This window comes from Mirounga angustirostris, unplaced genomic scaffold (genome assembly GCF_029215605.1).
Source record: "Mirounga angustirostris isolate CCGP_5_RB_7025 unplaced genomic scaffold, mMirAng1.0.hap1 SCAF_17, whole genome shotgun sequence".
NCBI classification, from domain to species: Eukaryota; Metazoa; Chordata; class Mammalia; order Carnivora; family Phocidae; genus Mirounga; species Mirounga angustirostris.
The window spans coordinates 29513983-29541451 of record NW_026991725.1 but is presented as its reverse complement, the minus strand read 5'-3'; the positions used below and the strand labels follow the sequence as shown (position 1 = coordinate 29541451).

The 27469-nt window shown below is 51.7% G+C and overlaps 3 protein-coding genes and 1 long non-coding RNA gene across 5 annotated transcripts; 3 read left to right on the top strand and 1 right to left on the bottom strand.

The window, feature by feature from the left end:
* Positions 1–322: 322 nt before the first annotated feature.
* On the bottom strand, positions 323–3757 carry LOC135362909 (uncharacterized). 2 transcript variants are annotated; one of them, XR_010408342.1, is made up of 3 exons: positions 3671–3757; positions 994–1085; positions 323–915 (listed from the first exon to the last, which is right to left on the bottom strand). It is a non-coding gene; the product is annotated as an uncharacterized LOC135362909 (long non-coding RNA). The 2 variants fall into 2 exon arrangements; XR_010408341.1 differs by having other exon boundaries at positions 994–1252; positions 3671–3733.
* A 383-nt stretch (positions 3758–4140) lies between these two features.
* LOC123840826 (reprimo-like protein) lies at positions 4141–5871 on the top strand. The gene is made up of 2 exons (XM_045870576.3): positions 4141–4900; positions 5775–5871. The coding sequence occupies exon 1, from the start codon at positions 4141–4143 to the stop codon at positions 4501–4503; it is 363 nt and encodes a 120-aa protein (XP_045726532.1). The 3' UTR covers positions 4504–4900; positions 5775–5871.
* A 15196-nt stretch (positions 5872–21067) lies between these two features.
* LOC123842579 (leucine-rich repeat-containing protein 37A2-like) lies at positions 21068–24626 on the top strand. The gene is made up of 2 exons (XM_064583315.1): positions 21068–21595; positions 21903–24626. The coding sequence occupies exons 1-2, from the start codon at positions 21068–21070 to the stop codon at positions 23040–23042; spliced, it is 1668 nt and encodes a 555-aa protein (XP_064439385.1). The 3' UTR covers positions 23043–24626.
* Positions 24627–25369: 743 nt separating this feature from the next.
* On the top strand, positions 25370–27469 carry LOC123841944 (leucine-rich repeat-containing protein 37A3-like). Its single transcript, XM_064583314.1, has one exon. The coding sequence runs from the start codon at positions 25409–25411 to the stop codon at positions 27467–27469; it is 2061 nt and encodes a 686-aa protein (XP_064439384.1). The 5' UTR covers positions 25370–25408.

Here is a 27469-nt window from a genome sequence, read left to right as displayed (position 1 = left end):
AAAAAATGGCTCATGCAGGGGGCACCCGGGTGGCTCAGTAGGTTGAGCGTCTGCCTGCCTTCGGCTCAGGTCATGATTTCGGGGGCCCTGGGATCGAGCCCCACGTCAGGCTCCCCGCTCAGTGGGGAGTCTGCTTCTCCCTCTCCTACCCTCCTCCCCCCTCCCCCCCCACGCTCATACTCTCTCTCTCAAATAAATAAATAAAATCCTTAAAAAAAATGGCTCATGCACAGGACACTTTTTAACATTGTTTGAAATGTGAGCAATTTAAAATATCTGCAGATTTAAACGTTTTAGTTCAGAAAAGTCCATCTAGTAAGTGATACTTTTTATTATCACACTAGTTTTATTAACCTCTGAATCCAGGCGAGGGAGGCACCTGACTGACCCTGGGCAGCCATGACATGCCAGAAAGCTAAAGGTTCATCTAAAAACAGCTGCAGGGGACAGCAGGGCATCAACGGTGGCCTCAGGGTAGATGCTCTTCCTGGGACAGCCAGACTGCCCAGATGGCCTTTCCAGAGCTGGAAGATGCAGACTTGTCACTGAGGTGGAGGGTAAAAATAGTCCTGTGTGGGTGGCAGCTGGGCCCAGAGGCCCTGGCTTCCTTGTCTCTGGAGCAGAGAAGGTAGCTCAGTTGACAGACAACTTCGTAGGCTCCCGAGGCCTCCCCCAAGCTCTGGGGGCTGGGGGGGTCTTTCCCTAACAATGAAGCCCCCCCCCCGACCCGTCCACACACCAAGTGCTGGAAAAAGCCGGGGTCAGGTTTTAAGGTAGCAAAGGGCTTACATTCTGGCTGTGTCAGTCACCAACCGGCTCTGTGCCCTCCGGCAAAATCTCTCTCCTTCCTGAGCCTCCATTTTCTCATCCGTCAAATGGGGCTAATGGTTTCTCTCCCTAAGGTGGCTGTGAAACCTAAATGACAAAGAGAACCAACACATTTTACACTGTAGCCTCACTCTTCTGCCCCTCTCCCTCCCACCAGTTGCTCACCATCCGTCCGGCGCATTCTTCAAGAGTGGCTCTGAGGCAAGCCAACTGCATGTCAGCCCCGTGGAAAGGTCTACATGGACGGGAACTGAGGCCTTGAGACAAGAGCCGTGTCAGGGAGCCTTCTCGGAAGCCAATCCTCTACCCCCAGGCAAGCTCTCAGGCGACCGTGGCGCCGGCCACCACCCTGGCTGCAACCTCTTGAGACACTGAGCTGGAAGTTGCCAGCTAAGCTGCGTTCGCCTTCCTGGCCCCGCGAAAGCTGTGTGAAGTCATAGATGTTGGCTACATTTGGGGATAAGCCATGATGCAGCAGTAATAACCTAAGATGCTTACCTTTCGGGGCTGTTATAAGAATTAAGAGATGGGGCACCTGGGTGGCTCAGTGGGTTAAACGGCTGCCTTTGGCTCGGGTCACGATCCCGGGGTCCTGGGATCAAGTCCCGCATCCGACTCCCTGCTCAGCAGGGAGCCTGCTTCTCCCTCTCCCTCTGCCTGCCACTCTGCCTACTTGTGCTCTCTCTCTATCTCTCTGTCAAATAAATAAATAAAATCTTAAAAAAAAAAAAAAAGAATTCAGTGAGGTACTAATATGTTTAACGCCCCGAGCCTACAATAGGTGTTTAATAAAGGAAAGGCCAGCCATCAGTCCCCTCACAGCCTCCTGCTGGTGCAGGCAGGCCTCTCTGGTCCCCACCATTCTTCCTCCCACCCCTGCTTTCTGTACAGCAGGCAGCCCACCGTGAGCGACATTGAGTCAGGAGCACAGACTCCATGGCCAGGGCATATCAAAGCTCAGGGGCTGGTCTCGGGAGACTGATGGGCAAAGGACATAACCAAGCATTTCTCTAAAGAAATCCACTGGTCAAAAGCAGAGGACAAAATATCTGGCCAGAAACCTGTTGTCTCCCTGTTCTATCCCGGCTCTCAAGGGTGGTCAGGGCAGGGAGACCCTTGTGCCAGGCGGCTCTCCCAGGACCCGGGAGGGTGAGCCAGGTCTTCTTCCCCCAATCTCTCCTGTGTCTGTGTGTGTGTGTCAGTTTCTTTGTCTCTAAAATGAGAAATGTAAGAGCTTCCCAGGAGGCACACACACGTGAATTAGTTTTAATGGTGGGGCTGTGGCTTTGAGATGCTTCATACTGGGGGCGTCGTGAGTCCCCTCACTCCCACTTGCCAAGCCCTTTCCATCCCCGGGTCTCTCCCTCTACCACCAAGAGCATCATCCAAGCCTCCCGCAGCATCTTCTGCCTGGACTATGGAAAAGACTCCTAAACGCTTTTCCTCCTTCTCCACAGCTCAAACAATGCAAATTACATCAGGGTGAGAAACCATCCCACATCCCATAAACTCAGGCAGATTCTTAAAATAATGACAATAACCAGGATCGGGGGCAATGCCCCCCTTCCCCACAGGGCTAGAGTGTAAACTGGTATATTTCTAATTAATCTTTAAAAGATTTATTTATATATATTTTAGGAGAGAGAACACGCAGGTGCATGAGGTGGGGGGGTGGGAGGGGCAGAGGGAGAGGGAGAGAAATCCTCAAGCCGACTCCCCCCACCCCGAGAGGGGGAGCCCAATGCAGGGCTGGATCCCAGGACCCCTGAGATCATGACCTGAGCCAAAATCAAGAGTTTCATGCTCAACCCACTGAGCCACCCAGGTGTCCCCTAAACTGGTATATTTCTGCAGAACAATTTGATAGGATGTAACCTTTTGATTCTGCAGGTCCATTTTTCAAAATATAAAGGAAACAATTAGACTATGGAAAAGTCTGCACAGCCTTTGTTACCGGGTCTTTACCGTAATATTGCCTTCCACACAAAAAAGGGGGGACAACTAAAATACCCCAAAATAAACACCTTCGTAAAATAAATTGTGTAGTCTCTACCTTGAAACACCATCCCTTCACTTAAACTGGTATTACAGATCAGTGGTTCTCAAAACACGACCCCGGAGTAGCCACCAAGAGCATCCCCTGGGAATTTGTTAGAAATGCACATCCTGGGGTCTCCATCCCCAACCTACTGCTTCAGAAACTCTGGTCTGGGCCCAGCCATCTGGGTCTTAACAAGTCCTCCAGGCTATTCAGAACCACTGTTGTAGAAGAATATTTATCACTACTTAAAAATACACAAATGACAAAAGGCTGCAAAACAATAGCTACAAAACAGTAGGTATGAACAGTGAATCGTTATTTGAATATACGTATGTATTGAGACACGCAAAGAAAAAAGCCCAGAAGATTCTGTACCAAGCTGGTAACGTCGACAACCCTGGGTGGTAGGATTATTTTAGATTTTTTAAATGTTGCTAATCCATACTCTCTAGTTTACAATGATGCGTTTTTTTGTAAAAAGGAATGAAAGCGGGGGGGGGGGACCCGCAATAAACTTCTTCTTAAATTAAAATTAAAAAAAAAAATCAAGTGAGGCAGGGTGGGGGCAGGGTGGGAAGGAGGCAGCACGCCCCGCCGCCACACCTGCAGCTCGGGGACAGCGGGGAGGGGCGGGGAGGGCCGTGCGGGAGCGCCCCGCACCCAGCGCCACCGCCGCGGCGGCGAAGAGAGAGGCGAGGGAAGCCCATGCCGGGGGTCACGGCTACTCCTGATGTGTCGGAAGAGTTAGGAGGCGCGGAAGAGCGGAGACGAGATTTAGGGCAGACTTCAGGAAGAACGTACCGGCGACGAGCACCGAATCCCGGAATGGGCGCCTTGGCAGATCCTGCACCCCGAAACAGTCCGCCGCTGCCCCCCGGGGCTCGACCTCCGCCGGCCCGAGGGCGGGGCTGCCCGCCTCTCCGACGCCTGCCGGCGCCCGCACTCGGGGGGACGGAGGGGGACGGCGGGGCCTGGGCCGTTGCTAGGGGAGGGGCGGCGGGGCGGTCGCGCAGCGCAGCCGGCGACCGAGACGAGCGAGCGGCTCTCCGGCTGCTGCAGCTCCCGCGCCGCCTGTTGCTCGCCACTCCGGGCCGCCGCTTCCCGCCCGGCGCCCAGGGGCAGGGGGCGCGAGGGGCGCCGGCGCGCGGGCGGCCTCCCGCCTTCCCCCCTCCCCGCGCGCAGCCCGCCCCCAGCGTCTCCGGGAGCGCGGGCGCCCGCCGCCTCCCCGTGCGCCCCGGCCGGCGCGCCGAGACCCCCGGCGCCCAACGGCGATGAACGCGACCTTCCTGAACCACAGCGGCCTGGAGGCGGCGGGCGGCTTGGGCGGCAGCGGCGGGGCCGCCCTGGGGAACCGCAGCCACGGGCTGGGCACGGGGCTGGGCTGCTGCCCCGGGGGCGCGCCGCTGGCCGCCAGCGACAGGGTCCCCGCGGGGCTGGCGCCCGACGAGCGCAGCCTGGGGGGGTCGCGCGGGGCGCAGATCGCTGTGCTCGGCGTGCTGTCGCTCACCGTGGTCTTCGGCGTGTTCTTCCTGGGCTGCAACCTGCTCATCAGGTCGGAGAGCAGGATCAACTTCCTGGCGCAGGAGCGCCGGCCCTCCAAGGACGTGGGCGCCGCCATCCTGGGGCTGTACTGAGGCCGCCCGGCCCGCAAGCAGACGAGAGGGACACCAGGACCCTCGTGCCCCGCGCGGGCTCCGCCGGCCGCGCGAGGGACAGCCACGGACCTCGGGCCCCCTGCCCCCGCCAGGACCCGGACACCGCGGGACTCGAGGCGGCGGCGCGGAGAGGGTCGTCCACACCCGGCTGGTGCTGTGTGCGCCTCGGCGTGGCCGCGTGGGAGAGGTCGTGCGAGGCCGCCCGGGGCCGCGGTCACGTGCGTGGGAGTTTGGGGGTCTGTAGATGGGGGGGGGGGAGTCGTTGGAGAATCCGAGTCGCTGAGCCTTGTCGGCCTGATGTCGCCTTTGAGAAGAAACCTTGTAATAAAACTGCAGCCGTCGGGCTTCCGGCCGCTTCCAGCGGCACCTCGCCGGGGTGTGTGTGCATGTGTGTTGGGATGTGTGTTGGCTGGGGCACGGGCGGGAGCGCGGTGTGTACCCCTTGGGCCCCCTGGCCGCCTGACTGCGGAGCCGGGGCAGGGGGCCCAGGTCCGGGGTTCCTGAGACCCCACTCCGCGGAGGCTAAGGAGGCTATAGCTCCGGAGGGGAAAGGGCTGGTCCGGCAGGGAGAGTAAACCTTTGGGAAATTTTAATTTACTCCGTGAGATTAAAAAAAAAAAAAAAATTCAGTGACTTAAGTGCAAAGGGGGCGAACAGCAAAATTAATACCTCAAGACCGTGGTCAAATAAAATTTAATGGGGGGGGTGGCTAGATCTAGTTACATTACAGGGGCAAAAGCCTCCTCTAAGGGCTGGTTTGGACCCCACCCTTGTCGAGTGTGGACGAGTAGTAGTGGGGCGCTGAAAATACGCCCTTGCCGCCTGGGGAGCGGGGAAAGCAAGTTCAGGTGAAGGCTTTGTGGTGCAAAGGACCCAGGATGTTTAAAATGCAGAAAGGCCTCCAAATGCAGCCGTGTGGAGGGAATTTCGAACTTCCCATTATGAGATGCCCCCTGCTGCCCAGAACCCTGCCACCTCTTGCAGATGCAGAATTAACTTAAAGCAGTGTTAATGCCTAAGAACCTCGGCATTCACCGGCCAAGGGGGAGTGGGTGGCTCTGCTGTCTGGTCTGGGATGGGCTGGGGTGGGTGGGCAGACAGGAGGAAGGAACGTTGGGCTTTGTAGCCTATGTATAGACCCCATTGTCTGACCCCAGGCCGGCACCTTGGTGCTTGGAAGATTGGGGGTGGGGGATGGGGTTCTAATGGATTTCTCCCTATCCTCTCTTTTGCCCGGCGTGGAAGTGAAGGTGAATGAGAAGGAAGATGGCTGAAGCCCTTCTTGGCTTTGGGAAGAGAAGCGAAGGGAACACAGTCCCCTGTCTTCAGCACCTAGTTCCACACCGGCAGAGGGGACAGTACCTCAACAAAAGCATAGATGGTCTTGGACTATGAAGAATCCAGAATCTTGCTGGCTCCTGAGCCCTCCTGGGTAGTGAGAATCCTCATCATTGGGACGTGTCGCCTGCCCACCCACCTCCCCACCCCAATCTCAGACCTGGGAGAATTCGTCCAGTTTGACAGGTCAGGCCAGTAAAGGGGCCAGAGATTACTTGTGAAGTGTCCATGGGGCAAAACCTACAATGTGGAGAACATTGTGTTGATAGCTTGGACAGGCAGGTAGCCCAGCGCCATGTGGGGAGAGCAGCCTTGAATGTTGTGGGTAGCCTGGGTATCTGGCCTCGTGTAGCGCAGGTGTCTGGAGCCTGAGCTGACCCAATGCCTGCAGGACGCAGCTCAGACAGCCGCAGGGGTTCCCTTAAAACCCCAAGTGACCCCAAGTGACTGGCAAGTGGGAGTTCCAGGAGGAACAGAGGCTTAGACACTTTCCTGGCTGACCAAGTGAGAGTCAGCACTGTGAGAACTTTCCTCTACTAACATGGACCTGCTACTACCTGTGACCGGGGCAAGAGCAGGGCATTCAAGAGTTGAGCTGCCTGAATTTGTTGAAAAAGGAAAGCCGTAGTGGGGAAGCCTTATTCTCACTGCAAGAAAAAAAAGGCCAATGAAGACATGTCTGTGTCCTCACATGCGTATTGGTGCCCTCCATCCCATGACGAGTACACTCACGTGTACAAATACACACGGGCACATGTGCATGAGTGTATGTTCACGCATGCACGCACACTCAAAGACAGGCTCCAGCCTCAAGGAGAACAACAGCGAGTTCGAGTGGGGTCCCCCAGTGTTTGCTGAGCTGTCTTATATAAAGCGTGGGGGCAGGGGAGCAGGAAACGGAGTTACATAAGAGCATATGAGGTCTAGGCTGCCGGGGAAAGGTGAGGCTGGATCAGAATCCTGAGCCTGGAGCTTGGAGGACGGAGGAGGGACCTGCTTCTCCAAAGTCTTTTCCCCACCCCTACTCTCAGGCAGGGAGAGCTCCTCTTACAAGGCCTGCCCAGGATGCTGGGGCCAAATCTCCGAAGGTCCCAGGTTCACAAAAGATGACCTGGGACCCTGGTCTTTGAAATCTTAGCTGCCACGCTTCCTAGCTCTGTGACTCTGGGGAAGTAACTCAACCTCTCTGTGCCTTGGTTTCCTCATCTAGAAAACGGGAAGCAACCGACCCCAGAGCTCCCAGGAAATGATGTGTGTAAAGTAGCCTGACATGTAATAGATAATAACGTGATTACCTACGATTATTATGATTATTGTTATTTTAGTTTATTGCATGAACGTTTTCCCCAGCCAAATATATTTTGTTCTCTGAAGTGAGATCCTTGGACAGAAAAATCGTCATTCATATATGCAACGCATTCTGTAGTTTCCAAAGCACTTTCGTAAGCAGGACAAAAATAATGTATCATGTTAATAATGTATTAGACAGTGTGCGAAGCACTGAGCTGCACTCCTGTGAGGGGGGTTTCATTATTACTCCCATTTTGCTGATGAAGAAACTAAGGCTCAAAGAGGTTGCCTGACATCACATAGCCAAGAACGGGCAGAGCTAGGATTCACCCCTGCCTGTGTGACCCCAGACTCGACTCTACGTGGTCCTGTTTGCTTCCCACAATGGCTTAGTGAGTAAGAGCAGATATTCTCCCGTGGGCGAGTTTGTAGGAGAGGCAACTAAAGTTCAGTTAAACAGGCCTGCCCAAGTTCATTCATTCACCCAGGGTCTCTTGCGAATCCGCTGTGGACCGGGCTCTGCACCAGGCACCGGGGTGAGCAAGGGGGTGGCAGAGCTAGAGTCTAGCTCAGCCTGCAGCCCACCAAGCCCCAGATACTCACATCCGTTCTCAAGGCCACTAGCCCTGGGCCTGGGCGCTGGTTCCACCAATATCAAGGACTAAGTCAGACCCTCTGCTTCCCTCCCTCTGAGTCAGGGATGCAATTTCTGGGGTCAGGTGCCCTCACGAGCAAGACGGCCCCTGGAAGGGAGGACAGAGGGAGGGCTTACTCCAGAACATCCGCTCACTTTCCTGCTTGTTTGTTGAGGCCCACTTCACACGTGCTCAGCTCGCTGCTGGGAGTCCCCCTCCCTGAACCCCCCCAGACCCCAAGCCAGCAGCAGACCAAGAGCAGCCTGGAGCACTTAGGGAGGTTTCAGAGGCAAAGGGTGACGTGTGATGGTTATGGGTACAAACAGAAAGGGTTCACACCGAGCATTCCAATATGGGGGAAAAGACATACGGGTGCACATGCCCGCGGGAACACGCATGTGCGCGCGCACGCACGCACACACACACACACACACACACGTTTTATACAAAAGACTTTAGTAGGATTTCTGAATAGCAGCCATCGAGTGCAGCTCACGATTCCCTCTTGGTAATCAAGGTCACAAGAGGTATTCGGGATGTCTGGATCCCTGACCCCCCGAGGCCAGCCAAGCTTCTCAGCCCGGAGGCAGCACTTGCTTACTCTTGCAGCCATATGCCTTTAAACTCAAGAATCTGCAATTCTAGTCCATAGATAGAAAGAGCTTAATCCACAGGGAACACTCTAGAATTTTCGGGAGAAACAAATAAAGCAACAGTCAGAAAGCTAGCTCTTATAAGATCAACATCTGGCTTTCTGTGTGTTCTACCATCTTGGAGAAGCCAGAGGCCACATCGGTGGGGCCCGGTAGCCCTCCACACGTGGGCTGACCCAGGCGGACAGGCCAGGGGACACCTCCTGACACAGACACCCCGGCGGACACCTTGAGTCTTCCTTTGCACCCTTCCTTGTGCTCTGTTCCACAAACCAGATTACAACGGTGGTAAACTATCTTTTTTTCTTTTTGAATGGTTGCTTTGCTACTCGCTTTCAGGGCATTATCTAAATTCGTCCTCATAGCAATTCTTTAAGGCAGATATTAGCATCATCCCCACTTTCCTTTTTACTGATGATGAATCTGAGGCCCAAAGAGGTTAGGTAGTGGGCTCGAGGTCACAGCGGCACCTAAAGGGTGGCGCAGGTGACATGCAGACCCGGGCCTTATGAGCGTGCCCCCTGGTTCCGGTACAACCAGCTGTGTCCCAGGCGGCTGGCTCTCCTGGGGCTGCCGCTGAGAGCTCGCTAAGCTGAAGGCAACTCTGCCCTGAGACGCTGGTAACACAATAGTGGAACAACCATCCACATGGGGACTCAGTGGGGCCACCCTCTGTGCCTCCACTGTGGGGGGGGCGTAGCCAGCCCGTGGGGTGCGGGCTTCTGGTGGGAGCTTGCAGGCTGGCTGTGAGCCTCGGTTTCTCGTGGGGCCTGTGTGGCAATGGAATGCTTGGGCAGAGAGCCCAGGACAGGGGACCTGGAGGTTGATGATGACAAACCAGACAGGCAGAGGCCAACCTCCATCACCGATGGTCATGCTGCACGAGCTGCTGCTTCCCTGTGAGCTGGGCCAGGCTGACAGACCTGTGCTCCGAAGGGGAAGTTCAGCAAGGACTCCAGGGGCCTTGCATGCCACCCTCGCCTTCTTGCTGGGGTGCCGTTCCTGGTCTGGGTCCCGTTCCCGTAGTGACACTGAAAGTGACTGTGGCTGGGCTTCAAAGAAAAAGCAGGTACTTGCCTTGAGGGGGATCCCCCCTCCCCAGGCGGACTCTGCCCTCTGCCCACCACCCCAGGCCCAGGCCTCGCTGGGAGGGTGACCTTTCCTCAAAGCCGGGCCCTGGGCTCTGCCCCCTCTCTGCTTCCCGAAGCTTCACCCTCAGTGCAGGGAGGGAGAGGGGGGGAGCGTGCTGCCATCACCCCCTCCTGCTGAAACCAGCCCGTCTCCCTGCCTTGTTCTGTGTGGGGAAAATGAGAGCGGTGCTCTGGCCGGGGATCAAGGAGGCAAATGGGATCAATTTGGGGTCTTGAGTCCTTTCCAGGGGGGCAGCCGGATTGGCCCCTCCTGGGGTTGGGAAACTTTGGGCCATAAGAAGGCTCTGGAGACCTGGGAAGGGAGAGGACGAGGAAAGACTCGGGGGCAGGACGAGGGACCCAGAGCAGTAGAGGGCTGGAGGGGGCCCCAGCCGAGGAGGCCCCTGCCATGGCCCAGTCCTGGTGCACCGGAGCGGCTCTGGGGAGAGCCACAGCAAGGGCCAGGCATCAGCAGTGAAGCTTTCAGTGCAAGACCTCCCCTTGGACCCATGATTTCCAAACTTGGCAGCTCATGAGAATTACCTGGCTGAGCTTTAAAATCCTGCCGCCCACGCTGCACCCCAGACCAATTACAGCAAAATCTCTGCGGGTGGAACCAGGCTTCGGAATTAGAAGACCCTTCCCTGTTCAGTGACTGTCAGGGGCTGCTGGTCACAGGAGAGATGCCCCCGCATTTCAGGCTTATGCAGGCCCCGCTTGCCACCCGCATCCTCAAGACCCTCGTGACCATCTGTGCAGGCGCGCTGGTGTTGGGGAGCAGGCGAAGGGAATGGAATGAGTTCAGACTTTACAGAACCAGCTGTGTGCGCAGCAGCAAGTTAATTAACTGCTCTGAGTCACACTCTGCTCATCTGTCGAATGGGGATCATAAAGCCCGCTTCCTGTGTTTGTTGAGAAGGGTCCATGGGATGATGATGGCTGAGCTTGGCACAGGGCTCTGCCCACGGTAGGTGTTGGACAACTGGTTGCGAGTGTCGTGAGGATGCTGGTTGACCTTGGAGGGGCTGTCTTACACCTCGGTGCCAGCCCCTTTCCCGGCACTCCTCCCTCTGCTCCGAGGGTCCAGCCCCCAAGCTCTACTCTGAAAATGCTGCATATCTTTGGACATCTACATAACAACAGCTAATGTTCATTAAGCCCTTCTATGTGTTAGGCTCCGTTCTAACTCTCCTAAGAGGTGCTTCTACTAACATCCTTACATTTGAGGAAACCGAGGTCCAGCCAAGTTAAGAGACTAGTCTGAGGTTGTATAGCCAGTAAGTGGAACAGGGATCCAAACCCAGGCAGACTGGTTTCTGAGCTCACCCTCCGAACCACCAGGCACACGGCCAAAGTATGTGGCATGTGCCTTGCTCTGCCTTGCCGTTATGGGTCCGTGTTCATGTCTGTCTCCTTCACTGCATTATCCCTGAGAACTGTCTTCCCGGTGTGTGTATTTTCTACAGCACCCAGAATGATGCTTTATTCAGTTTAGGGATATCACAAACCTCTGTTGAATTGACGACACAGCTCCTGTTTCCAAGGGGCCCCATTCATCATAGGGATCAAAGATATATAACCAAATCAAACACAAGCAGGAGGGTGGGCACTCTCTTCGGTCAGATGCAAATAAAATTTCGTGGGAATGATTCCCCTTTTAGGTGCTAATAAGCATTTAAAGAAGATCTTGCACATGCCAGGAATGGAGTGAAACACTCTTCCTATTTTATCTCATAATCCTTTCTGATTTTTCTATAACCCGTATCTAATCATTCCTGCAAGGCAGATATTGTTGTCATCTTTGCTTAAGAAGACAAGGCTCAAATTGCTTAGGTCACTCATTTAAGACCGCAGTGAATCATTGGTATGATCAGAGTTCAAATTCAAGTCTATCTGAGTTCAAAGGATATCTAGAAGGTGAATACCTGGTACATTTCACAATTTCAATCGAAATTTTGAAATGAAACCATGCCTTGATTTTTCTGTTTCATTGTTTGGGATGTGGGAGGAATATTTTTTGTGAGCACTTCTCACTTTTCTCTGTTGCAGATGTGATGGTGACTCGTCCATCACGAAATGTACTACTTCTGGTGAGGAAGATGCTTAGGGTAAGAGAAACAACCTGGCACCATCACTAGACAGACTATAAAGTGAAAGCTGTTATTATAAAAATAGAGAAAGAGGGGCTTAGTTTAGGGTGGTAGACAGAGCACTCCAGCTGGCTCTACATCATTCTAAACATCAGGACGGACAGTAAAGAAAATCCATGGCATTGCAGGAAAACAGCAAGAGTGCCCTCAGTGGACTAGAAGTGATGAAGATTTCCTTGAAAATAGATGGCAGATTAGGTCATGTTGAAGAGGGTGCCCAAAGCCCACAGGTCAGGCATGCAAGGTCTGCCACAGAGAGCGGGAACAGTGCCAGGGGTGCCCCCAACTGGGATGCAGGGACAAAGGAAGCAGGAGGAAGCATTCCCGAGTCCCGCAGAGGTTGTAGTCAGAAGGATCAGCCTCCTCCCTATCCCAGCCCTTCTTGCCATCAGAGGCAACTCTGAGGTTTTGTCATGGGTGGGACACCAGGGAGGATACGGAAGAGGAGAAATTATTTATGCCCATGGGGAGCTTAAGATGCACTGACCCGTAAAGATTAGGAAAGGTTCACAATGGCGGTGAGAAGGCTGAGCGGCCCCAAAGACTGCTCTGGGTCCTTGATGTCACGGCCCCTGTCCACCCTGGAACCTGCCTTGTTACGTTCCCGACTGCAGACTTGGATAATGAGATATGCCACTTCTAAAAATGTGATCGTATATTAATTTTTCTGTAGTGTACATATGGGCAGTCACATGTGTACTTACCAGGCGGGTGAAAAACCCCAATGAATTGCCACGGAGATGAAACCTGGGATGAGGTTGCCATGGTAACTAAATTGTTTCTAAAAGGCCACACCACCTTGGGGAAGTCGAAAGCTCCTGTCAAGGACTTGAAGTTAGAGGCCAAATCACAGACCTTCCCATCAGGGCCGGGTGCTCTTTCAGTTTCTTTATTTACTCCTCTTTTTTGTTTTTTTATTCCTTTCCTTTCTTTGCCATCCCCAAAGGCAAGAGATTTAGATTTTGGAGATTAAGCACTGGCTAAGCCCCTAATAAGTCACGGGGACCAGGTATCTGTGGGCCCTGAGGAGGCGTGAGGAGATGGGCTACTGGGCCTCCTCTCTAGCTCTGTCCTGACTTGCCGTGTGACCTTGGACCAGCCATTTATATGTTCCTGGGTTTCCTCCTGTGCCAAGGGGGGGGGGGGGTGGACTGGATCGACTCTAAGATCACTCCTAACACTTCTCCCTTTCTCTCGCATGACCCTGCAAAACAGCCTCCCAAGTCCTAGGCCAGCTGAGCTGTCTGTGGTGCTGAACATCTGGCTGCTGGGCTCTTGGGTTCTCAGCTCCGTTCTCAAAAGACCTGGCTGTTCTCAGCACCTTACAGACTTCTAGACTCACCCCCATCAGGAGTCCAGTGCCTGCTTGCAGCTGGAGACGAGACTCCAGAGAGTCTTAGAATTCAGAGAGCCCTGGAGAAGGAATCTGGGGAAGTGGTCCTAGCCTGACTCTGACACAGCTCTCAGTACAATTTTGATGAAGCCACACCTCCCCTGGGGACCTTTGTTTTCTCATCTGTGAACCTGAGGTAGGGACTAAGATGATCTCTAACACCGGATGGGCCCAGAATGGTCCTGGAAGCCTGCCTGGGCTGTGGGGGAGGGGAGAGCCTATAAAGGCAGCCATTCCCCACCTGTCCCAAAGCTCAGGCTTCTCTAGTGGTGATGAAGCGTGGGGAACAAAGCACATTTCCTGGTCAGGAACATGTGTTCTTTTGTCTGGAAGAAAAGATAGGCAGTGGCAGATGCAGCATTTACACTTTCTCAAATGACAACCGAACACTGAGGATGATTAGTGCTTTTTATGAAATGTGTCAAAACTATAATAAAATCTCCAATTTATGCCATCCGCCTACTTATTGATCATCTTTCCAGAACCCCTTCACTCTTCCATAGTCCAGGATGAAAAAGACAATGAGGGAAAAGCTTGAAGGGCGCTCATGCCAGGGGAGACACAGACATTGTGATTCACTCCAAAACGGTTTGTGTTTTTCAGCCTTCGACTTCCCCGCTTGGCCACATAATGCGATGGTTGGGAGTGTGGAGTCCATATCAAGAAGGCCCTTGATTCAAGCCGGCTTCTGCTCCTTCTTAGTTGTAAGACATTCTTTCCAAGCCTCAGTTTCTTCATTTGTAAAATCGGTGGTGGGGGGGGGGTGTGTTCATGATACATATCTCTAAGTATGTTGAAAGGATTAAATAACGGCATTTAGGAAAAGGTTTAGCAGTGTCTGGCACACCTCAGAAGCGACTGTTTTGGTTATCTATAGCTGCATAACAGACTACCTCCAAAACTTTATGGTTTGAAATAACTTTATTGTGTCTCCTGGTTCTGTGGGTTGACCGGGCCACTGTGGGCCAGCTGGGCACATCTGGGGGTTGTCTGGAGCCTTGGCGGGGACGGCTGGAAGGCAGGGTTCAGCCCTGATGGCTGGGCCGCTCTCTCCCTCAGTCTCACGGCTTCTCCTTCTCCAGCTGGTTTCTACAGCAGGATAGCTGTACTTACTACACGGCAGCTTTTGTCCCCAAAGTGCAGAAGCACAGTTGCCAGGCCTTCATAAGGCTTAGGCTCAAAATTGGCATATTTTCTTCTCTGCCACATCCTATTTATTAAAATGAGTCACAGAGCCAGTCCAGATGCATTGTGGGAGGGGAGACTACATGAGGCCATGAAGACTGGGAGGCATGGTTCATTGGCAGGTGTCTTTGGAAACCAACTGCTACACTGATCAATACATGAGTTTTATCATTGGAATTCCAAGTATGTTTCCCTCCCCTGTCTCTTTTTTTAGAAATGTCATCTCTTGCTGGGTTTGCACAGAGTTACTGAAAAGTATTTGTTGACTACATAGAGTAATTTAGAGTCATGTGGACACCACCCAAACTACAGTCCCCTGGGATGGGTGTCATGTTTGTTTCTCCCATATCACCCCACCGGCCTAGGAGAGGGCTCTGCATACAGTAGGTATTAATATTAAATAAAAGCTGCACATTTTGTTGGATATTAATAGTTCTATACCAGCTTTATTTTGGTTAATATTTTCTTTGTGTATCTTTTTAAAAACCTTTTCCTTGGGCGCCTGGGTGGCTCAGTTGGTTAAGCGACTGCCTTCGGTTCAGGTCATGATCCTGGAGTCCCGGGATCGAGTCCCGCATCGGGCTCCCTGCTCGGCAGGGAGTCTGCTTCTCCCTCTGACCCTCCTCCCTCTCATGCTCTCTGTCTCTCATTCTCTCTCTCTCAAATAAATAAATAAAATCTTTAAAAAAAAAAAACCTTTTCCTTGTATGTTTTCCCTGTCAATGTTTATGTAAGGCACATAAAATATAGCTGGATTTTAAAAATATAATCTTTTTCCTGGTGACTTTCATCTGTTTTCCTTTTTTTTTTTCTTTCATCTGTTTTCATTTCTTGTGATAACTAATATAGTTGGATTTGCTCCTACCATCTTATTTGGTGTTTTGTTTTTACCACTTTTTTAGTTGCTTCTTTTTTCCCCTTCTTTCATGACTTCTACTGATTCAGAAGTTACACATTTTATTTCTGTTCCTCTTAGTGGTCACCTTCAGTTTTTAACAGCATTCTTGACCAGTCTGAAATTCATCAGTATCTCTGCCTTCATCCTGGACAAAAAAAAGACTTCAAATGTTTAAACTCTGATGACCTCTCCTATCTATGAAGTTTTCTTATTCCACCTTTAAAAAAAAAAAAACTCTCTCCAAAGTGGTCATTATATGTATTTTTTTTAATTAATTAATTTATTTGTCAGAGAGAGAGACAGAACACAAGCTGGGGGAGAGGCAGGCAGAGGGAGAAGCAGGCTCCCCACCGAGCAAGGAGCCCCATGTGGGACTCGATCCCAGGACCCGGGATCATGACCTGAGCCGAAGGCAGCCGCTTAACCGACTGAGCCACCCAGGCGTCCCCATTATATGTATTTTTATTTTTAAATTTACATTCAGTACTATTCACTTTTTTTTGGGGGGGGTATACAGTACTAAGAGCCTTGACAAATGCTTAGGGCTATGTAATCGCCAACATAATCAAGATAGGGTTCTACCAGACAAACAAGCTTCTTCATGCTGCCACTTTGGAGTCACAACCCCCTTCCTTCCCTTAGGCCCTGATGAGCACTGATTTCTTCTTTGTCCCTACGATTTTTTCTTTTCCAGAATGTCAAATAAATGGAATCATATGATAGGTAGACTTTTCAGTCTGGCTTCTTCCGCTTAGCCTCATATACCCACTTGCTGCAAGTCTCCATAGTTCATTCCTTTTTTTCTTTTATCTTAATTTTTTTTCTTATATTATCCCCATACATTGCATTATTAGTTTTAGATGTAGTGTTCCATGATTCATTGTTTGTGCACAACACCCAGTGCTCCATGCAGAATGTGCCCTACTCAATACCCATCACCAGGCTAACCCATCCTCCCACCCCCCTCCCCTCTAGAACCCTCAGTTTGTTTTTCAGAGTCCATCGTCTCTCATGGTTCGTCTACCTCTCCGATTTCCCCCCCTTCACTCTTCCCCTCCTGCTACCTTCTTCTTCTTCTTCTTTTTTTTTTTCTTAACATATATTGCATTATTTGTTTCAGAGGTACAGATCTGAGATTCAACAGTCTTGCACAATTCACAGCGCTTACCAGAACACATACCCTCCCCAGTGTCTATCACCCATTCACCCGATCCCTCCCACCCCACCCCCCACTCCAGCAACCCTCAGTTTGTTTCTTGCGATTAAGAATTCCTCATATCAGTGAGGTCATATGATACATGTCTTTCTCTGTTTGATTTATTTCGCTCAACATAATACCCTCCAGTTCCATCCACATCGTTGCAAATGGCAAGATCTCATTCCTTTTGATGGCTGCATAATATTCCATTGTATATATATACCACATCTTCTTTATCCATTCATCTGTCGATGGACATCTTGGCTCTTTCCACAGTTTGGCTATTGTGGACATTGCTGCTATAAACATCCTAGCTACGTTTCAGAGACCTTATTTGCTTGTAAGAGTTGACCGTGGATTGGTCTCAGGTTTCCAGCCTGGGCAAGTCTTCCCGTGAAGACTGACTTCCCTGGTCATCAGGTAGACTCTCCATTAGCTGTCAATTCTGAATGACAACCTTTAAGAAGCAAACTAAGCGTTTGGGTTGTTGACCTCTCCATAATATGCTATGGTATCCCTTGTACACATTCAAAATTCCTTAGACTAAAAAGTCTCGTAGCTGTAGTTTGCCCTAAGGTAAATTGTGTTGTCTATAAGTTACACGGGCCTGTTTCTGCCAATAAAGTGTTCAAATGCATGCCCTGCCCACCCCCCTCCAAAGCATTGTTCATTGTATCTGGTGGGATTTGGGTTCTCAGGGAGTAGACACTTGCCTTGTTTCTAATATGAAGTATCAGCCATAGTCCAGTGGTCTCTATTCCAGGTTTGAACTTACATTGACCCCTACCTAATGTCTTACTGTTTAATCATACTATGATTGAACAGTTTTGCTTCCACAGTTTTAACTTCCTATGTCATTATTCCTTAGTTCCTATCTCTGAGATCATAAAGATTTTTTAACCACATGGTTGATAACTTCATATATATTTTTTCACAGATAGTTATGATAGTGGTGCCTAAGTGGCTGAGTCGGTTAAGCGTCTGCCTTCCGCTCAGGTCATGATCCCAGGGTCCTGGGATGAAGCCCTATGTCGGACTGCCTTGCTCAGTGGGGAGTCTGCTTCTCCCTCTCCCTCTGCCCCTCCCCCCTGCTCGTGTTTTCTCTCTCTCAAATAAATAAATAAAATCTTAAAAAAAAAATTATGATAAAAACTGAAGTGTGAGATGAGAAAACTTCTGAGAAGATGCTTTTATTTTCTGCTTTTAGAAATCAAAAGAATGTCTATGGGGCACCTAAGTGGCTCAGTTGGTTAAGGTCTGCCTTCGGCTCAGGTCATGATCCCAGGATCCTGGGTTCGAGCCCCTCATCAGGCTCCCTACTCAGCAGGTTGCTTGCTTCTCCCTCACCCTCTCCTGTTCCCCCTGCTTGTGCACTCTCTCTCTCAGATAAATGAATAAAATATTTTTTAAAAATCAAAAGAATGTCTAATTACTAGGTGCTATCCCAGTTATATACAGCAAGTTTTAGAACAAGAAAAATTTTGATATGCTACTTGTTAACTTCATTTCAGAAAGTGGTAAAATAGCTGTGGAATATAGACCCTGTGAAGAGATTACAGATGCCAGAACCGAAGAGGACCTACAGGATTTAATTCAAGTATGTGGAGATTGGAGCTCGAGGATTCCACAGCCAGTGTAGCCATAATTTAAAGCAGCCGGCAGGATTTGGAAGACTTGGGCACGTACAGTTAGCTCTATCACCCTTTGGGAAATGTAAAACTCTGAAACTGCTTTTGAGTGCAGAGAATCTCTGGGGCTTTTCCTGAAGTCCTGGCCCTTGGCTCTGACCCCTGATTTCAAATTTGGAGAGCAAATTGCATCAGAATACTCCTACTGTTGTGGACATAGGAGAGGACACAGCCTTTTAGAGCTCCCCTCCAACAGAATCTCAAGGATTTGGGAACAGAGTAACTCTGGCCTTAAGTGAGATTATGCTACAGTGTTTGAAAACCATTATGCCTTTCAAATAAGGTGTATTACCCAGATGTCAGCATCTCATACATACCTTGTATGAAATATTTTGCTGAAGAACTTTTCTGTAAATCACTTATATCAATGCCCTGAATTAGGGATTAAGTTGCCAAAGTAATTTCTAAAAGAAGATATTAATATACTGCATATAGAATGTTTTAAAAAAAAGGAGAAAAGGATGTGTTTCATGTCATTGAAAACTTAATTTGGGGCTAGATTTCTGATTATTTAACTCACTCCAAAGCTGCAAAGTTTGTTTGTTTTGAAGGGAAGAGTGGAGAAAGGAAAGATGGTTACTTTCTGAAAAAGTATTTGAAGTTTTTTTTGTGTGCAAAAGAATTATTTTAATTCAATTTAAATCAAGCCAGTCAAGGAAACTTCAGACTTATCCAAGTTTACACTTTAAGAAGTCTAGCTTCCTGTGAAACGTGAAAGAGATTCCGTATTGATGCTAAAGGTTTCAGAAACCTGATTGGAACAACAGATCCATTCCTAAATAAGGCCAGTCTTGGAATCCGTTCCATTTAAAAACCATTACTATGTGCTAGACGCTGGGAATAAGATAAAACCCTTCTCTCTTAGGGTTTGCGTGTTAGAGCTTGTGCCAGACCATAAACAAGGACTCAAATAAAAGATTGTAAAAAGGGCTGTGAAGGATGTAAACTGTTGCAAACTACGTGGCTAGTTACAGTATTTCAAGAAAATTGTTTAACATGCTAACTTGAACATCCTAAGTGCCTCCTCCATGTGCACACTCAGGGTCAGACCTCTAAAAAGTGGTGGTGTTACTTTTTCTAGACTGACGGCTGTGTTGAATCAAGGTGGGATGGGGGAGGTTTTCCCATGCCAGCGTAAATAGAGGGCTATTCTCTTGGTTTCAGACCCTCATTCCCAGAATGAAATGCTCACCTGCCCCCTCAACCTCCACCCGAAACCCCTCCTACAGAAATCTTGGAGACATCACTGAGTCAGTGGTAGGAAGCCTCCTAACAGAGTGGCGACTCAATGCTCAGACATGCGTATTGAGAATGTAGAGGAAATGGCAACATTTTAGAATAAGTCACTGTAAAATGTGTTCCCTTCCCCACTGCCCTGCCGGGTGCTTATTCCGCAGCTCAGCTACTTTTCTTGGAAGCAGGATGGCCCAGGGGAGGAAGAATGTCTCTCGGATTTAAGCTTTGAAGAGGCGGAGTTCAAACCGCCAGAATTGGACTAGTGTTTTTTAATTTCCCGGGATGCCGGTCCTGTGGCGTCCTTGGGAAACTGCCCCCTGCCCCCTTCCACCCCAGAGCTGCTGCAGTCCGGGCCCATCCTGCCTCGCTGTGAGCCCCAGGAGGTGGTTGTGCCCTCCGTAAGGGGAAGGGAGGCTTGGGCCCTGGTGATTCTGGAAAAGGGGCTCGCTCTGAGGGGCGGGGTCCCGTCCACGCTGAGCTAATACAGGTAGGGTAATAAAGGGTGGAATGTAGGCGGGGGAGGGGCGTGCAGTTCTAAACGGTGCGTGCGTAACGGGGCTGCCCTAACGGTTCGTCTCCTGCTCAGAAGCGCATCGACCCACTAGCGTGGGTGGCTGCGCCCCAGAGCCTCCGCGTGTCATGTCCCGGCTGCGCCTCTGGGCCCCACTGCTGCTCCGCACGTGGCAATCATTGTGGCTGCTGGTCCAGGCAGCTCAGCCTCCGGAGTGGGCCCTGGACCATGCCCAGCTGACCGCCGACCTCCTGGGGCCCACCGAGCCCTGGTCTTCACAGTCCTCTCAATTCCCGCCCGAATCGCTCCAGGCACTTACACCCCCAGGAGAGGGGTCCTCTGCTCCAGCCCGATTGTCTCTGCCTAAGGAGTTGACTGAGACTTTGGTTCCGTTCCCGGACACGGATTCAGTTGGTAAGCTGCCCCCAGAGGCAGAGCAGGATCTGATTGACTGGCTAACCCAGCTGGAAAGGCTCCCAGAGGTGGTTCCAAGGCTAGGTTGGGATCAGAATCAGACCATAGCTCCGCCTCCTCGACTCCAAAGTACGATTAAAACTGTAGGTCTAGATCAGGCTGAAGATCACCAGTCATTTGAAATACTTGTTCCACCTCTGGATAGTCACAGTTCAAAGCCAACAAAGTTTATTGTTTCACCCCCAAACCTGGAGAAAGATCTAGCTCAGCATCAAAGGCTTGCCAAAGTTGTTGGAACTCCAAGCCAATTTGCAAATAAAGACCACCTACAACAACAGTTGCAGGATGGTTATTCAGATTCCAGTATGGTGAATTTACCAGTAGATTTCCCAGGGGGATCAGATCAACCTCCAAAGCTCCCTGAGGAGGTTGAAATTCCTCCACTCCTGCAGGAGACCCCAAATCATTTAGAGTTGCCTGAGGAAGCTGAATCTTTTTTGCCTCAGGTGGAGGCCCAGGCCCAACATTCAGACCCCCCTGAGGAGATAGAAACATCTCCAGTTCAGCAGGGGGCTCCATCTCCACCTACTGAAATACTTAAGGAAGGTGTAAACCCACAGGAGGCCCTGGCTGAGCCTTCACCCCTGAAGAACAAACTTTCTTCACTCCAGCAGGAAGCCTCAGCTCAACCGACAGAGGCCCCTGAGGAAGTAGAACCTTCGACCCCTCAGGAGGCCTCAGCTCAACCGACAGAGGCCCCTGAGGAAGTAGAACCTTCGACCCCTCAGGAGGCCCCAGCTCAACCTCCAGAGCCATCTAAGGAGATGGTACCTCAACCAATAGCACATGAGGTGAATGTGCCATCTCTGAGTAAGAATGAAGCTCAGTGGCCAAACTTCTCCAACGTCACTGTTAAACCTGTGGATCTGGTACTTACTGTAACCCTAACTCAGCCTCCAGAGCGCACCAAGGAGGCTCAGGCTTCTCCAATCCAGCAGGAGGCCCCAGCTCAGCCTGTAGAGCTCCCCGAGGAGGCTGAACCCACCCCAATCCAGCTGGAGGCACCAGCTCGGCCAGCAGAGCACCCCGAGGAGGCTGGGTCCACTCCAGTCCAGCCGGAGGCGCCGGCTCAGCCAGCAGAGCACCCCGAGGAGGCTGGGCCCACTCCAGTCCAGATGGAGGCGCCGGCTCGGCCAGCAGAGCGCCCCGAGGAGGCTGGGCCCACCCCAGCCCAGCCGGAGGCCCCGGCTCGGCCTGCAGAGCACCCCGAGGAGGCTGGACCTAGTCCAGTCCAACAGGAGGCCCCAACTCTAGTTCCAGAGTTTCCTATGGAGTATCTATTTCAAACTTCAGTAAGTGATGAGGTGCTAAGTCAACCTAGAAGCCACTATCCAACTTATTTAAGGTTTTCCAATGTTACACATAAATCTGCGGATGTGGAACTTACTGTAACTCCAGAGTCTGGCTAAGGAGGTTGAATCTTCTACAGCCCAGCAGGAGGCTCCACCCCAGCCTCTTGAGCATACTGAGGAAGCAGAACCTTCTCCAATGCAGCAAGAGACCTCAGCTAAGCCTCCAGAGGCGGTTGAGCCTTCAAGTGAGCAGCAACCAGCTCAGCCTTCTGAGTCTCCTGAGGGGTTTGAACCTTTTCTAACTCAGCAGGAGACCCCAGCTCAGCCTTCAGAGCCTCCTGAGGAAGCTAAGCCTCCAAGCGTACAGGAACCACCAGCTCTGCTTTCTGAGCCTAGTGAGGAATTTGAACTTTCTCTGACTCAGCAGGAGATCCCAGCTCAGCCCCCACAGAATCCTGAAGAGGAAGAACATTCTCCAGCTCAGCAGGAGGCCCCAGCACCGCTTCCAGAGCCTTTTGGAGAAGCTGAACCTTCCTCAACCCAGGAGGAGACCTCAGCTCAGCCTGCAGAGCTCCCTAATGAGGCAGAATCTTCAATCCAGCAGGAGACCCCAGCTCAGTCTCCAGGAGAGATAGAATCTTCAGCAGCCCTGCAAGAACAACCAGCTCAGCCTCCCGAGCTGCCTTCTGGGGAGGTGGAACCTTCTCCAACCCAGCAGGAGCACCCAGCTCAATCTCTAGGGCATCATGAGGTGACCGTTTCGCCTCCAGGTCACCATCATGTTCAGCATTTAAACCTGCCCAATGTCAGTGTTAAACCTGCAGATGTGCAGGTTACTATAACACCAGAACCCATTACAGAGGTGGGACCTTTTCCAGTTCAGCAGGAGGCTGCGGCTCAGCCCTCTGTGCCCCTTAATGTGGAACCATTTGCAACCCAGCATGAAGCCCCAACTCTGCCTCCACAGTCCCCTGAGGAAGCTGAACCTTTGCCAGTTCAACAGGAGACTCCAACTGAATCCCCAGAATCTACCACACAGGAGAAACCTCCAACACAGCAGGAAACCTCAGTTCAGCATCCTGAGTATCCTGCAGAAGTTAAACCTCCCACAACTCAACAGGAGGCCCTGGCTCAGCAATCACAGGGCCCCGAGGGTGAACCATCTTCAAGCCAGGAGGAGGCCCTGGCCAAACCTCCAGAGACCCAGGAAGAGGGTGAACATCTTCCACCCCAGCAGGAGGCCCCAGCTCAGCTTCCACAGACCCCTGTAGAGAATGAACCTTCCTCAATACAGGAGGAGAGCCAGGGTCATCATCCACAGACTCCTGAGAAAGTTAAGCCTTCAACTCTGCAGGAGGCCCCAGTCCAGCATCCACAAGCCCCTGAGGAAGGAAAACCCATCTCCATCCCAGGAGGAGGCTCCAGCTCAATTTCCACAGACCCCTGAGAAGGGTGAATCTTCAACCCAGGAGGAGAGCCAGGGTGAGGATCCACAGACATCTGAGCAGGTTGCACCTTCTCCAACCCAACAAGAAGCCCCAGCTCAGCACCTACAGACCTCTGAGGGGATCAAACCTACAACCCAGGAGGAGTCCCCAGCTCAGCACCCTCAGGTCCCAGAGGAGGGTGAGCCTTTTCCAACCCAATCAGAGACCCCAACTCAGTATCCAGAGTCTCTTGAGGGGATTGAACCTTCTGCAGCCCAGTCAGAGGACACAGTTCAGCATCCAAATCCCCTTGGGGAGGTTAAACCTGCAACGCATCAGGAGGCCCCAAGTCAGCAACTACAGACCTCTGAGGAAGTTAACCCTTCTGCCACCCAGCAGGAAGCCACAGCTCAGCATCCAGAGCCTTCTGGTGAGGTTGAACCTTCTCCAACCCAACAGGAGGAGGTCCCAGCTTACTCTCCAGAGCATCATATGGTAACAGTTTCTCCTCTAGGTCAGGGTCAAACTCAGCTTCTGCTGTTGCCCAGTGTCACTGTTAAACCTGTGGATCTGGCACTTACCATAACTCCAGAGTCCACTAATGAGGTTGAAACTTTTCTACCCCAACAAGAGGCCTCAGCTCAGTCTGCAGTGTTCCCTGAGCAGCTGGAACCTTCTCCAATCCAGCAGGAGGCCCGAGATCATCCAGCACCCCCTGAAAATGTTGAACCTTCTCCAATCCAGCAGGAAGTCGCAAATCAGCCTGAAGATCTTTCTGAGGAAATCGAACCATCTCCAATCCAGCAGGAGGTCCCAGATCAGCATCCAGCACCCCCTGAAAATTTTGAACCTTTTCCAGTCCAGCAGGGAGTCCCAATTCAGCCTGAAGATCTTCCTGAGGAAATTGAGCTTCCTCCAAGCCAGCAGTGGAGCTCAGCTGTGTCTCAAGTGCCTGTTGTGGGTGTAGAACCTTCTCTAGTCCAGCATGCGGTCCCAGCTCAACATCCAAAGCCCAATGAGGGGATCGGGCCTTCTCCAGTTCAGTATGAGCACCCAGCTCAGCCTCCAGAGTCCTCTACAGATATTGTGTCTCAGGCTCCAGTACATCATGAGGTGACATTCTCACCTCTAGGTCCCGGTCAAGCTCAGCATCCAATGTTGCCCAATATCATAGTTAAACCTGTAGATCTGGAGGCTTCCATAACTCCAGTGCCAACTAAGGTTGAACATTCTCCAGTGCAGCAGAAGGTCCCTGCTCAGGCTCCAGTTCCCCCTGAGCAGATTGAATTTTCTCCAATCCAGTTCAAGCCTCTTTCCCAGTCTCCAGAGATCCCCAAAGATGAAACTCTTCCAGGCCAACAGGAGCTCATAGCTCAGACTCCAGACCCTCCTAACGAGGTAGAACCTGCTCAAGCCAACAGGAGGTCCTACCTGAGCCCTCAGAGCCCCCTAAGGAGATTGAACCATCTGCAAATGAACATGTAGTCTCAGCTAATCCTCCAAAGCCCACTGAGGAGGTCAAACCTCCAACCCAGCAGGAGGATCCAGCTCAGTCTCCTGTCCCCCAGCAGGCCCCAGGTATATCTCCTGAGCCCCCTAAAGAGGTAGAACATATTCCCACACAGGCGGAGTCACCATCTCAGCTTCCAGAGCCCCCTGAGAAGGTAGAACCATCCCTAGTCCAGCAGGAAGCCCCAGCTAAGCCTTTAGAGCCTCCTAATGAGGCAGAATCTTCAACCCAGCAGGAGGCCCTAGCTCAGGCTCCAGTTCACCAACAGGCCCCAGCTATATCTCCTGAGCCCCTTAAGGGAGTAGAACCTTCTCCAACCCAGCAGGAGGCCCCAGCTCAGTCCCCTGTCCCCCAGCAGGCCCCAGCTATATCTCCTGAGCCCCCCCAAGGAAGTGGAACCTTCTCCCACACAACCAGAGGCCCCAGCTCAGCCTTCAAAGTCCCCTAATGAGGCAGAATCTTCTCCAACCCAGCAGGAGGCCCCAGCTCAGTCCCCTGTCCCCCAGCAGGCCCCAGCTATATCTCCTGAGCCCCCCCAAGGAAGTGGAACCTTCTCCCACACAGCCAGAGGCCCCAGCTCAGCCTTCAAAGTCCCCTAATGAGGCAGAATCTTCTCCAACCCAGCAGGAGGCCCCAGCTCAGTCTCCTGTCCCCCAGCAGGCCCCAGCTATATCTCCAGAGCCCCGTAAGGAGGTAGAACCTTCCACACAGCTGGAGGCCCCAACTCAGCCTTCAGAGCCCCCTGGGAAGGTAAAAACATCTCCAGCCCAGCAGGAAGCCCCAGCTCAGCCTTCAGAGCCCCCTAATGAGGCAGAATCTTCTCCAACCCAGCAGGAGGCCCCAGCTCAGTCCCCTGTCCCCCAGCAGGCCCCAGCTATGTCTCCTGAACCCCCTAAGGAGGTGGAACTTTCTCCCACACAGCAGGAGGCCCCAGCTCAGTCCCCTGTCCCCCAGCAGGCCCCAGCTATATCTCCTGAGCCCCCTAAGGAGGCGGAATCTTCTCCCACACAGCCAGAGGCCCCAGCTCAGCCTTCAGAGCCCCCTCAGAAGGTAGAACCATGTCCAGCCCAGCAGGAAACCCCAGCTCAGCCTCTAGAACTCCCTGACAAAGTAGAACCTTTTCCAGTCTCTCAAGACACCCATTCTCAGCTTCCACAGTCTCCTGAGAAGGTAGAATCCTCTCCAGTCCTGCAAGAAGCCCCATCTCTACCTCTAGAGCCCCTTAAGGAGGTAGAACCTTCTCCAACCCAGCAGGAGGCTCCAGCTCAGCCTCCAGAACCACCTAAGGAGGCTGTAGCACAACCTCCAGTCCATAATGAGGTAACAGTTCCACCTCTAGGACAAGAGCAAGCTCAGCCTTCAAACTTGCCCAGTGCCACTGTTAAACCTGCTGACCTGGAGCTTACTGTAACTCCAGAACCTACTACAGAGGCTGAGCATTCCATGGCCCTGCAGCAGACTCTATCTCTTCCAGAGGACCCCAAGGTGACACTTCCACATCCAGAGCACGTTCAGGCTCAGCAACCAAATGTGACCGAAGTCACAGTTCAACCTTTAGACCTGGAGCTTACCGTAACTCCAGAACCCACTATAGAGGTTGAACATTCTACAGCCCTGAAGAAAACTGTAGCTCCTCCAAAGGACCTCGAAGTGACATTGGCACACCTAGAGCAGGTTCAGACTCAGCATCCAACTTTGGCTGAAGTCACAGTTCAACCTTTGGATCTGGGGCTTACCATAACTCCAGAATTTACTAAGGAGACTGAACTTTCTCTACCTATGCAGGGGACCCCAATTCAGCCTCCAGAGCCACCTAAGGAGGTTGTTGTAGCTCAATCTCCAGTATATCAGGAGGAGATTGTTCAGACACCAGGTTCTGAACATTTTACAACCCTAAAAAAGACTACATCTCCTCCAAAAGACCTTGAGGTGACACTTGCACATTCAGAGCAGGTTCAGTCTCACCGTCCAACCTTAAATAAAGTCACAGTTGAACTTACCATAAGTCCAGAATCTACTACCGAGGTTGAACCTTCTCCAGCCATGCATGAGACCCCACATCAGCATCCAGAGCCACCTAAGGAACTTGTATCTCAACCTCCCGTATATCAGGAGGCAGCAGTTCCAACACCACGTCAGGATCAAGCTCAGCATCGGTGGTCACCAAATGTGACAGTTCAACCTTTGGACCTGGAGCTTACCATAACTCCAGAATCTACTACAGAGGCTAAACAGTCTGCAACCCTGCAGCAGACCACCACTCCTCCAAAGGACCTTGAGGTGACATTTCCACAGTCAGAGCAGGTTCGGGTTCAGCATCCAACCTTAAATAAAGTCACGGTTAAACCTTTGGACCTGGGGCTGATCATAACTCCAGAACCTACTACAGAGACCGAAACTTCTCCAACCATGCAAGAGACCCCAACCCATCCTCCAGAGCCACCTAACGAGGTTGTAGTTCAATATCCATTCTATCAGGAGGTGACAGCTCCAACTCCAAGTAAGGATCAAGGTCAGCATCCAGCGTCACCCAGCACCACATTTCATCATGTGGACTTGGGGCTTACCATTACTCCAGAACCTATTATGGAGGCTGCACATTCTACAACCACGAAGAAGACTACAGCTCCTCCTCCAAAGGACCTTGAGGTGACACTTGCCCGTCCAGAACAGGTTCAGAGTCAACATCCAAACCTGACTGAAGTCACGGTTCCACCTATGGACCTGGAAATTACTGTAACTGCAGGATCCAATATGGAGGTTGAACCTTCTCCAACCATGCAGGAGATCCCAACTCAGCCTCCAGAGCCACCTCCAGTCCAGCAGGAGGCCCCAGCTCAGTCCCCTGTCCCCCAGCAGGCCCCAGCTATGCCTCCTGAACCCAGTTATAGTTCAATATCCATTCCATCAGGAGGTGACAGCTCCAACTCCAAGTAA